Genomic DNA, 11,997 nt, shown 5'->3' with positions numbered 1-11,997 from the left:
TTCCCTTCCAAGATCCCCTGTATGTACACTGGAAGCACCAGCTGTTACCTGCCAACCTACCAAAGGCTCTCACCTCAGGACATTTTCTGTGGAGTTTTCATTCTTTCACCATTTTTGTCCAGCACTGGTTTGTTCTGATGTTTCTCTCCTCACAAAGGTGCAGGAAGCTGGTGTCCCCAGCCAGGCAGTGCTTCCCTGAGATCCTGCAGGAGCAAGGACCCCCAAGCCAAGGCTCCAAAGCAAAGCAGGACACACAGTGAGACCGAACAGCTGGAGTCTGTTCTGTGCAAACTCTTCCCAGGTTTTTTTGCTGCAAAGATTTACTGCTAGATTTTAGCTGAATGCAATCTCCATAATCAATAAAAGAACAATTCCAGACAAGCATAAACACAAATTCAGGGGAGTGTGAGGCAGCAAAGTGGGTGCTCCAGCTCTTGCACACTGAAGGGAAGTCTTTTGAGAGTGGCACAAAGTCCCAGCAAAATGTTTCCATCTGTGGACTCTCTACCAGCTGGAGGAGTTTGACTAAACCCAGTCTAAACATGTGAGAGTTGAAGTATTCAGTATTTAAGCTCCCCCAAATGAGCTTTCCAATACAGCTGCACGGCATATTTTGATTCCAAGTTCCGATTTTCGTAGATTTTTTTTTTCTATCATGTGACTGCAACACAGCTCACATCTAACTCTAGCTGCTCACCATTTTACAGATGTCTCTTCAGCTTTTTAGATATCAAAGCTGAACAACAATTAAGGGAATGAAACAGGAAGGAAAACGTTTCCAAAAATAGGCAGAACAAGAGCCTGAATGAGCAGTGTCCTCCACTAACTCACTTTGATGGTAGGAAACATTTGGAAATTGTGGTATGTTGAATAGCAACACAGAACCAACAACGTTTTCACCCGTTTTCATCCAAGGGGAAGTATGCCAAGGACCATAAAAAGGGGCAACTGGTGAAGGATATTCACATCCTTTTCCTCACTGAAACAGCCATAAAAGGCTCTTGCAGCAGCACTGCACAGTGGAAAAACCACCCTCTGCATCCACAGCACACTGAACTTGCCAGGGAATAGACTGGATATCCAGACCCATGTCACAAACCCTTTCTCAGCCTGCAGGCATCTGTTTGACATCTTTATGCTCTTGCTTATGAAGGTGTGTGTCATTAGTTGGGACAAGGACAATACAAGGCATCTCAAGCTGATAGTTACTGACTTCTCTACTCCACTGATGCTACATTGCTCAGTTAAGTGTGGCCACAATAAAAACAAAAAACGAAAAGCTCAGCAAAGAACAAACTTGGAAAAAGGTAATGCTGGGAAAAAAGTGAGCTGTTGCTTCTCTCCAGTGTAGTTGTGGTTTTTTTTTTTTTTAAAGTACATAGCAACTGTGCTACAAATGGTTATTTTTGTACCAGATAAAGGAGCTAGTCTTCATTTGTTTTTTTTACTATTATTTTTTCCACTGCATACTCCTCCTGCATTAATTGCTCTATTACTCTTGGACACCTCCACCAAAACCTCTCCACATTCCCAGCAGCTGACAACAGAGAGCCCTTCCCTCAGTCTTGGCTGGGCTAACAAAACCTGAGGTGGGCAGAAAGAGCCTGTCAGCAGAATGGGTGCCCCTGAAATCCCCTGACAGCTTCCTTGGAGAAGTTTCACTCTGGACATTTGCATTTATTTAGAGCTGCCAAGGTGATTTCATGTGGCACCTCTCGAGTGCACTGAATGCACACCCCAATTCCATGTGGGCCAAAGCTTCGTGCCTGAGCCCTTGTTCCACATACAAACGTTTCATTAGTTCCTGAGTGCTTTGCATGTTAAATTGGATCCTGGAAGAGAGTATTCTCTAAAGCTGCTATTTTATCACTGTGTAGCTCTATCTTTCAGCTTCATAGTGTATTGTGTCAGTAAGTCTTGCAGGCCTGAGAACCACTGTGCAATTCCAGTCTCCCTTTCTCCCAAATTTACAGTGGGCTGTAAATTCAGTGAGTGCTGTAATTGCGTGTGCTGTAAATTTATAGGAAACCAGGAATTCCTAACTACTGCTGGTGCAGAACTGCCTTCCTGAAGGGAGGCTCGATGTAATTCATTATCCAACTCAGGTTTAAAACAAAACAAAGCAAACAGGTCATTACTCACCTGTTGTTCTTCTGGCTAAGGTGGGGACTTACCTGTGCAGAGGTGGGGCAGCAACAGAAACACCCAGCTGCAGAGTTGGAAGAAGAAGCCACACAAATGCAATTTGGGATAAAAGGCAGCTCACGGCATTCCCATTTAAGCACAAAGCAATCATAAATCCAAATCACACAAGAAAAAAGTTTATTGAAAAATAAATTCTCCCTAGTTTTTTTCTACAACAGTGAAAACAAAGCATTTTTCTATGCCATTAAAGTACAGACATTTACTGTTCTAAAAAAAAAAAAAAATTAAAAAAATCCCATCTTATTGAACCCCAGGAACTTGGCAGTATCTGAACCACTGCGTTCTGTTCTGTTTGAATCCAACTGCTTGAACGTAATATAGTGGAACACAACCATTGAAATAAAACAAAGGATCAACCTATTAGGGAAGAATTCAAACCAAACACCCCATAGTACCAGCCTGACCCTGAAGTTCTTGTGTACATTTAAACCCCCTCATCGACTCCACATTATTGTTTGCAAAAAGCAATATTTTATTTCCTGTGATTTCAGTAGGGTTTTTTTCCAATTTACACTGCTACAGGGCTTATTCAGACTCTGACCCTCTCCACCCATGAAGAGGGAGACTCCTCCAGGGAATGATGCAGACCAGAACCCAAAGAGTTGCCCCAAATTTCACTCTGAAGAATCTCCCTGCAGTGGTCAGCTCAGCAAGCTCAGGGGGATCAACGTCTCCAAGCCCAAATTAGCTTTGTAAATATTTCCTGATATTTTTCTTTTAGCTCTCTTAGAATCTTCAGGGTAAGTTTTCTCACAAAATCTACTCTTTTTTTTCCTTTGGTAAAAACTGCCATTTCCTCCTCCTCTGCTGCATTCTTTGCAAAAACCAAATTAAACCCACGACTCCTTAAAAATATTTTTCACTGTCACTGTACTGCAACAGACCTGTTAATGAACATAAATTAGTTCTGGGTATTACACTATTAAAATTAACTGCCCTCAGACAGCAATTTAGCTTGATTTATCGTGTGCCTATTTGATAGTTCAAACTACTTTGCAGCTGCTGGAGCCTGAGCCAGGTCGTGTTGCATGCACTGGGTGGCTCCAGGAAATGCCATGGCGTTATTTACATGCTCTCCTTAAAGCCAAGGATTTGGTGGCTCCTGCAGGCCCCAGGCTCTGCACTGACCCAGGGCTGGTATTTGCAGTGACAATACAGATGTGTTTTCGTGCACCAGAGGCAGCCACGTGCTTTGGTGGCCATGGGGACAGCAGGGTCCTCAGTGCTTCGGTCTGTGAGCCCTTACATAAGGTGACAAATTCTGGTCCCATGCACAGACCACTTAAGTAAATGGCACCTGCACTGATCTGCCCAGCAGAGAGAAGGGTTTCAATCACTTGAGCACAACTAATTTTTTAAAGCAGTTTCTGCATGTTGAGGGTGAAGTTATTACTCATTTTATCAAAACTTCGAGGACCTGGTTTTATTTACTCATTTAATAAACAGGTGGCTTAGTGCTCTTGAGAGAGGTCTGCTGAATTAAAGCACACTTTTGTGTGTTCCTAATTACATGAATATGCAAAGGATGACACCTATAAAAATGGATAGGTCCCAACGTGCAAGGCACATCAGCAATGGTTGCACTTTGTGGCTTTTCCTGGAAGAAAGAACAATGAATGATGCCTCACACCTGAGGCACTCTGGGATCCAGCCTCTGGTATTTTCAGCACATTCCTACAGTAAACATTTTACACTTGATACATTGAGTGTATCAAGTACACATTCCATTTAAATATAATTATATTTGGAAATCATAAACTAATTTACAAAAAACCTCTATAGAACTGCTTGAAAATGTGTAGATGAGATTTAAGTCACTGCCCATAAAATGGTATGTTTTGATGTTACATTTACAGTGACATTATTAAAGCAGATCTCAATAAAATCCTCCATGTCCCTGGCCTTTTTAGCCCCAATGAAAACATATATCTGTCAGTGCATTATTTTCCTTGACTTTACAGCAATCCCTACAACAATGGGGCCAAAGGAAAACTACAGATGGAAAGAGATCACAAGTGAGAAGCTGAAGGTATAGCAGCTGTAGGACAAACATCGCAAGGAAACAGCCATGCCAAATGTTAGCACCCCTGGAAATCAGAAACTGGTAACTCCTGGTCTCTCTAAGAATAAACAACAAAAGTGCCATCCCTCAAACTCCCAACTGTAGACTGAACAGCAATTTAACCACATTTTGAATTGATACTTTAATAATGAATCAGTAACATCAACTTAGAGCTGATTTAAGTCATTGCAGCAAGAAAAACTGGCTGTTGATACATGTACAGTATGTCCTGTAAGTGTTTGGTCTTTATCATGTAAGATCCAGTGCTTCACACTTATTAAAAAGGGCGGGCTGATTTTTTAATTTCAAGAAACATTAATGGAGGAGTTGTGCTATCACTGAAGCCAGTGGGAGTCATGAAGTTAATTGGGCTTGGACGAGATTGTATCCAGCCTGATTCATCCCATTTAATTTATTTTACTAGCAAAATCTGGTCCTGAAATGAACTCTAAGCAAAAGACATACCTGAGAAAGCAATTTGGGTTTTGTTTATGTGAACAGTGCTGCAAACTCATAAATCAATTCAGATGGGCCACACACTCCTGAGAGGGGAGGGCATGTCTTTCACGTCAAGGACAAATTGAGGATGCTGCCTAGGATTTTAAAGGACAGTGGTACAACAGCTGATGATATCAAGAGAAATTTTCAATGAGTCTGAATTCCTGACAATCAGCAAGGTGCAAAAGCGACACAAGTAGCTGGGAGCAGAGTGGAGCTGGGAAGGTGCAGAGTCCTGGCTCTGGCTACAACCCCATCCCAACTGAAATCTGATCAGCAGCTGTTTTGCAAAATACTATTGCAGAAAAGCAGTAGCATAAAAAAGAAAAGCCATCTGCAATAAGCTGAGCAGTCCCTCCCCAGCGAGAGCTGCCAGTTCAGCTGTGATAAAAGGCCTGTATTCTCTGGGAGCACCAGGAACCGCCCTGGGTACATCCATGCAGAGACATCTTTATCTGAAAAGCCAACACCTCACAAACCTCAATGTGGATCCTCAACTTCCCTGCCCATCAAATCAGATATGGCCGTTCCTGGAGGTTTTCTGTTATCATGGTCTCCCTGGGGAATGTTAATGGCTTTCCTTTGCTCCCTGGTCATTGAACAGACATCCCGTCCCAGCAGGAGCTCTCATGCCGAATCACAGATTCTCAGTAAATTGCATTCTGCTTGCAGAAGCAATGTTTTGCAAGAATTATTAAAAGTTATAGTATCTTTTATCTTATTAAGCCTTATAGTCTTAGAACAGATTTCTCCACTACTTAAAAACATTCAAAATTTACACCAGTAAGTTGTAGAGTCATCAGCACACTTTACCTGGAATTAGTGTTCCATTATACTTGTTCAGACAGTGTCCATATTCCAAACACGCATCCAAACCCCAAAGAAAGTAAAAAAGGCACATAAACATTAAATATTTGTAGAAACATAATCTGAGATAAACAAGCAAACACACTGCTGCAACTATAAATTACAAAAAGAAACATAGAAACTAAGCAAAAAATGCAAAAAGCAACTCTATTTATACATGTGCAAATCAACTTGCATATATGAAATAAATGAGGTTTTTATTGGCATTTTTAAACAGTGTGTATTTACCAACTTTACCTTTCAAAGGCAAGCCTTTTATGTTAATTTTAATAAATATGTAAATGCTTCTCTCAAGTTTTCTAATCCCGTAGGAATAAGATTTTTGAAAAAAACTAGGTCACATACAAAAATACAAAATTTTAAAACAAAGAATGTCTTGATATGAGAGATATGTTTAAAAGCTTGTAAAATGGTTTTGTATTCAACTTTTAACATTTTTTTCCCGTCAATCGCAGAGCAAAATATTCAAATGCAGTCATGCAAAAACCTGACTTCTGAGCAAAGGAAGCTGCAAGCTCTACTGTCAGACTGAAAACAGCAGCACGGTCCCCTCTCTGATGTCCTTGCTTGAGTGCAAGGATTGGACTACACCTTTATTCTTCAACTAGGAAAGAAAATAGTTATGGAATTTGGACAGAAAGCCACCCACTATCCTGTGGATATCTACTATAGGCTTTAGCAAATAATTCAGACTTTTCACTAGTCCCACATGGATTTGCCTGAGTGTTTATCTGCAGAAGGAGTCTCTGATTTTGCACTGCACAAGGGAACGCGGCTGTGTGACGGGGAGCGTGTGTGGAGCTCAGTGAGCAACGCTTACAGAGTCTATGCACTTACAGTTCTCATGATAGTCTCCTTTTACAGGAATTTAGACTGAAGCTGTAGGTCTTGACTCTTTATTCTTCAAGCTAAATGAGTCTTCTCTATAAGTTTCAGTGGAAATAAGATCAGAGACCACTGACTCTGAAGCCAATTTGGATGTTCTGCCCTGGCTGAAACGCAATCGGTGCTGCTGTTTCATTTTTGCCAGAATGCAGTAATTCAGTTCAGCAGACTAGAAACAGTGCTACAGCATGAAAAAACAGAGCTTGTAATAAACTCTCCCTGCTGTGGTAAAGGCAAACTTAGCATTGAGCAAAGCACTAGACCAGAAAATCTTATAATAACAAATACCAAACCCCTCCCATCTTTAAAGGTTTAGAGGCAAAACCGAATGCAGTATGTATTGCCATGTGGGCCTTACAGCAGGGGAAACCAAGCAAACACGTATTTACAGCAAAGAATTACACTACAGCAAAACCCACATGTTTTGCATCCTTTAAGTGCACACACACAAATCTTTGTTTCCAACAAAATTCTGTGATATCCCAGTTCGAAATCAATTCCTGCCTGAAGAAGCTCAGGCTGAACTGGTGAAGACAAGTCCTGCTGTTGCCTTTGCTTTCAGCACCAGCTGGAAGTTCATACGCTGTGATAGGCAGGATTTTCTAGTTGCACAAATATGCACAGGTATGCAGGGGATATTTTATATAAATACAGAATGAATTGTTGTGCCTGCTCAGACCCATTTCCCGTTGTCCTCCCCCAGCTTTTCCAGGGCACTAAAACTATGGTAAACTACATTTGTGCTGACTGAAGCAAATGCTGAGCTATGGCAACGGGAGGGATTTTCATACTGGTTTGCATTTGTTTTCTTTTCATACAAAAATTTTGCCTCCCATTAGAGAACCCAGCTGTTCTGTTTCTGGAAAATTAATCTGAAATACAGCAGATTTTCACATCATCAAACCCAGATCCTGGTGACCCTGCTGTTCAACAGCTCCCCCAGACCCTTTTTTGGATACTGAACAACCTCCCAGGATTAGGCTCCTGTGTAGTGCAGAGCGATGTTATGGAGTGTTACAGGGTAACACTGTCAGGAGTGTTGAGGCAGGAAACCAAATGATTGAAAAGGCTCATTCACTGCTTTTAAATTGAAAGTTAAAATGTAGACTGTTCTGGAGGATTTATCCACGGTGAAATAGCATCTCTCTTGCCTGGTTTTTGGTAGGTCACTAGGTCCATCAATATTCCCACACAGATTACAAGAACACTACTTACAAGAAAATTCTGAACCAACCAGATATGTCCAAGAAAGGAAAATGTAAAGCATCTATGCCTTTCATTACTACCTGGTAATGTTTATGAAAAAAATATTTGTGCTGATTTGAGGCCTTATTCCAATATGGTGAGAGCGTATCCAAATTGCAAACCTGCAGACTCTGACTGCAGATTTGTTTCTCACTAATCTTAACATGTAACCTTCTGACTACAAATGGTGCTGTCAAGCATGTCACCTTCTGCTGAAAATAACAAAAATTACCTCTGTAAAAAGAAGGCAGTTTAGAGGAGTTAACTTGCTGCTCTCAAAAAAAGAGTTTGATTTGAATTCTGAACTCTTGAATTGTTTTCCTCTAAATTTGTAATTGGTGGGCCTGCTAAAAAAAAGGGAAAATTAAACAAACAGCCGCCTAAAAACAGAAGACCAATCAAAGAACCCAAGAGGACTGATTGATTCTTTTCTTTGCAGTTCTTTATCTCCTCTTACTTGTTCTCTAGAAAAATTTCTCTTTAAAAACCTAGCTAGTTATGAAGACATTTTACATTTCTACCATACAATAATTATAGTTAGCTTAGTTTAACCTTTCTATGTCATTCAGCAACACTTCAACTACTGGAAGCCGTAGCAAACTGAGGCTCTAATGATAATATTGCTCCAATGATGCTGAATACTTTTTGCTTCACACAGTATTTCTAGTAGACAGACTACAACAGAAGCGTGGGCAAATTCCAAGGATTACTCTCTAAATGGGACCAGTAAACTGTGATGAGTCCATTCCAAAAATGGTTGTGTGGTTTTTTTCCACACTGAAGAATGCCACAACCCCAGTGAACTGTGCAGTCACCAAGATGTATCACACGCTGGCAACTGCCTATTTGCTCATTTGTGACACTCTGCTTAGGCTGCTCTGGTGCAGCAGCTGTGATGCAGACAATACCTTGTTGTATACAAAGATTTAATTTAAAAAAAAGGAAAAAAAAAAAAACCAAACTGGGCCCAAATAACCCAATAGGTTACAGAGTACAGGGTACAGAGCTCTCTCATTCCAAGTTCTTGTGAAGTAAACCACTTTTTAGCCATTTGAGTCAAAGCTGTACCCAAACCAGTGCACCTTGAATAAAATGTTAGTCCTCCTTTCCCAGCATCCCCTCCCTTAGCACACTTTTTTCAGTTTTCTACTGGAATGAAGTTGAGATCCTTTAGCTAACCATGATGGGGGATGTCCTAACTCATTAAAAAAATAGAAAACACTTCACCCAAACAACAAAAACAGAAGTTTGATGGGTCTGAAAATTTTCTACAAACTATTCTGTGCAGTCATCTTCAAACCATTGCAGAACATGAGACTTGTTTCTCTTCGCAAACAGCTGAAGGAATCTGAAGAGTGACACTGCAAAGGTCCTTACAGGAAGAAAAGATCAGTTATAGCTGTTTATTATGAATCCCTCCTCTCTTAGTAGATAATTCTGCCCAGCAATGATAGCTCTGCCTGCAGCGGAAACCAGGACCAAAGTGCAGGAAGTATGAAGTAATTCTCCAAACTACTCACGTTGTCCCCAGCTGGGAGCAGCCCTGCTGCTGCTATAGGCAGTCCTTGCAGAGTGCAACCTGCCCCTTGATATAGTCCCTGCAGGGGCAAATCCTTCTGTGGGTGGGGTGGGAGCCTGCACAGCTGAACAGTAACAGGTCACCTTGGAAAACACAGTGCTTCCTCCTTCCATCAAAAGAGGGAACCAGGATATCATTTGCAGACTCCATGGTGAGACATTCGATATTGTGCCTAAAAAGCAAAGCACATGATCTAAATCACACCTGAGTTTACAGGAGTTTGGTACAGTTTTCATCCTTCCTCGCTAAAAATAAAATCCTTGCTCTATTAGATCCTAAATCAAGTGCATTTACACTTGCAGCTTTCCAGAACGTGACTTTTCTCCTGTACAGATTCTCTCTGCAGAGGGCAGTGCAGCCTTTACAGCTTTACTGTTTTCTAAGGATTAATAAAAGAAGTTAAAGAGGAAAAAATCACTTTTGACTGTTCCCCAAAACCTAATATTTAAATACACCATGGATTTTCAGTAGGACAGATTCAAAGAATCTGAAATCAGGAGATACTGTCTTTGATTTCAGGAGGACTCTTCCCCAGGGAAGCCCCACAGAGCCAGGCAGCCCTGGGCAGCTCGAGGTGGGTGAGCTGGACTGCAAGGATGAGGGATGCTGCTCCTGGGCTACAGGGAGCAGGGTCTGCAGCTCCCAGGAACCAGCCAGCACCAGCCAGTGGAAAAATGAAAAATGCCAGTTGCCATTTTCTGACCACAAAGCTTAAACACAAGGGTAGCAGTTCCAGCAGAGCCTTGTTTTTCACTTATCCTGGAAACACTGGTAACTTTCAGCATTTAACAGAGGGTTTTTTTTCCACAGGATTATGATTTTGTCTAGACAGCTAGAAAAGAAAGTTTTTATATGAGCTGCTTCTGAACTCCACTGGAAATTACAACTTTTCAAAGAAAATACAAACCCAAAAATCTTCTACAATGTAATTTAGTGAAAAGTGGGGATAGAAAACCTGGAAAGCAGATTCCCTAGCAGTCATTTGTGGGAAGCTGGTTTTGAGGGCTTTGTTTTCACTCTGAAAGGAACACAGACACATTTCCAGAGAGACAGCACCCGAAAGCAGCATTCCTTTCCTTAATGCATAGCTGAGTTTTATACATCTGCACCAACACCTCCAGTGTACCAGGGTTCACAATTCTTTACCCAGGACAATACTGACAGAAGGTTTTTGGCCCCCTGTGCTCCTGGCACAGTGCTCTCAGCAGTCACCACTACCATACAGTGCACAAAGCACTGCCAGGCCCTCACTCACAGCTTGCTTCAGCCAGACAGAGCTTCCCTCCCCACCTTCCCTTCTCACAGAACTCGTGCTTTAAATTCCAAGTGTGGTAAAACCCAGTGCAATAAAGAGACCAAACAACATATTTGTGCTATAAATACTTACCTAAGCAGAGCTTTGTCCTTGTTAAGATGCTGGAAGAAGGAAGGCTCACAGATGAGCTGGCTTTCCTGACAAACTTGCTTACAGGATTTTCCAGGTTCAGCAATTTTTACTTGAAGGGCACTTAATGGGGGCCACATCACCTGCCCGTGACAGAAATCCTGCAGTGACAGATCATGTTTTATTATGAAGTGTTCAGACAACATTTCACAATACTCAGAGTGTATTTTAACATTTGGCAACTCTCATCAAAAAGTGATCAAATAATTTGGGCCTGATCCATCATGGTTTGCTTTCTCTGGACAAAACCAAAACTTGTGTGAACTGATCCCTCACTGTGACCCAAAGCCCCAAATCCATTTACCAGTTCTCAATATCAGCTTGAGCTTTTTTTATTCCGTTTTAATTTCCTCTGCTGAAGGAGGAGGTTTTTATACTTCCAGGTCTAACCACAAATGTAATATTGTACAGTCATGAATCACAAAACATCATGGGTTGGAAGGGACCCACAAATTTCAAGGTGAGACCAAAGGGGTGTCCTCCTTCATCTGTCTTTTCTTGGTCTTGGGTGAATGTTCTCACTCCCTTTGCCAAGCTCTGGGGCTCAGCTGAGTCTCTGCTGAGCCAAGCCAGTTTTCTGACCTCATAAGAGTCCTGCCCCAAACATTTTCTGCTGGGTTGTCAAGTTCTCTGCTTGGCCACATCTTTCAAAGTCAGTGTGTCTGTTCCATCAGCACAGCCTGCCTCATCCAACAGCTCCCAGATTTGCAGCAGGGAATCCCTGCTGTTTTGGCTGCGGTTGCCTGGCTGCTCCTTTGATGCCAGTGCCAAAACTGAAGCAGCCCCCCCCCTCTGGTTCCCGGCCTCTGCTGCTGCCTTGTGGAGCAGACACAACTGTGTGTGCAGCCACAGAGCAAACAGGATCAGGGCATGGATTCACCAGATGGCAGGGAGGCACCAAACAGCCACACTGGGCACTGGCAGGACAGAGCAGCTTGGAGACACAGCTGGTTTAACCCAGCTGAAGGTGGCACTGCTGGGTGTGAAACCACAGCTCACAGCAGTTCTCTTACCTCCGACTGTAAAGGCCTTCAGCCCAGGTGTTGGATCTGAAGGTTCAGGGAATTCACTAAACCTTTCTTGTGAATATTGTCCTCCCTCCTGACCCTAAGCCAAGGCCCCAGAAGGGGAACCCTGGACGCCTCCTTTAAATGCTACAGTTTCACTGTCCATAGAGTGACTGGTGGGAGAGAATATCTGAACACATCCTCT

At 42.1% G+C, this 11,997-nt stretch overlaps 1 protein-coding gene across 1 annotated transcript in view; it reads right to left on the bottom strand.

Moving 5' to 3' along the window:
• Positions 1 to 2,349: 2,349 nt before the first annotated feature.
• Positions 2,350 to 11,997, bottom strand: part of MGAT5 (alpha-1,6-mannosylglycoprotein 6-beta-N-acetylglucosaminyltransferase) — a 117,055-nt gene continuing 107,407 nt past the window's right edge. The window contains exons 16-17 of the mRNA XM_082284669.1: positions 10,729 to 10,886; positions 2,350 to 9,513 (exon numbers count right to left, since the gene is read on the bottom strand). Of these exons, the coding sequence (XP_082140795.1) occupies positions 9,315 to 9,513; positions 10,729 to 10,886 (357 nt within the window). The 3' untranslated portion in view covers positions 2,350 to 9,314. The remainder of the gene's footprint in view (positions 9,514 to 10,728; positions 10,887 to 11,997) is intronic.

This window comes from Coloeus monedula (assembly GCF_965178545.1).
Source record: "Coloeus monedula genome assembly, chromosome: 7".
Lineage (NCBI taxonomy): Eukaryota > Metazoa > Chordata > Aves > Passeriformes > Corvidae > Coloeus > Coloeus monedula.
Note: the sequence above shows the minus strand (reverse complement) of the source record. Positions and strands in the feature narration are given on the sequence as shown.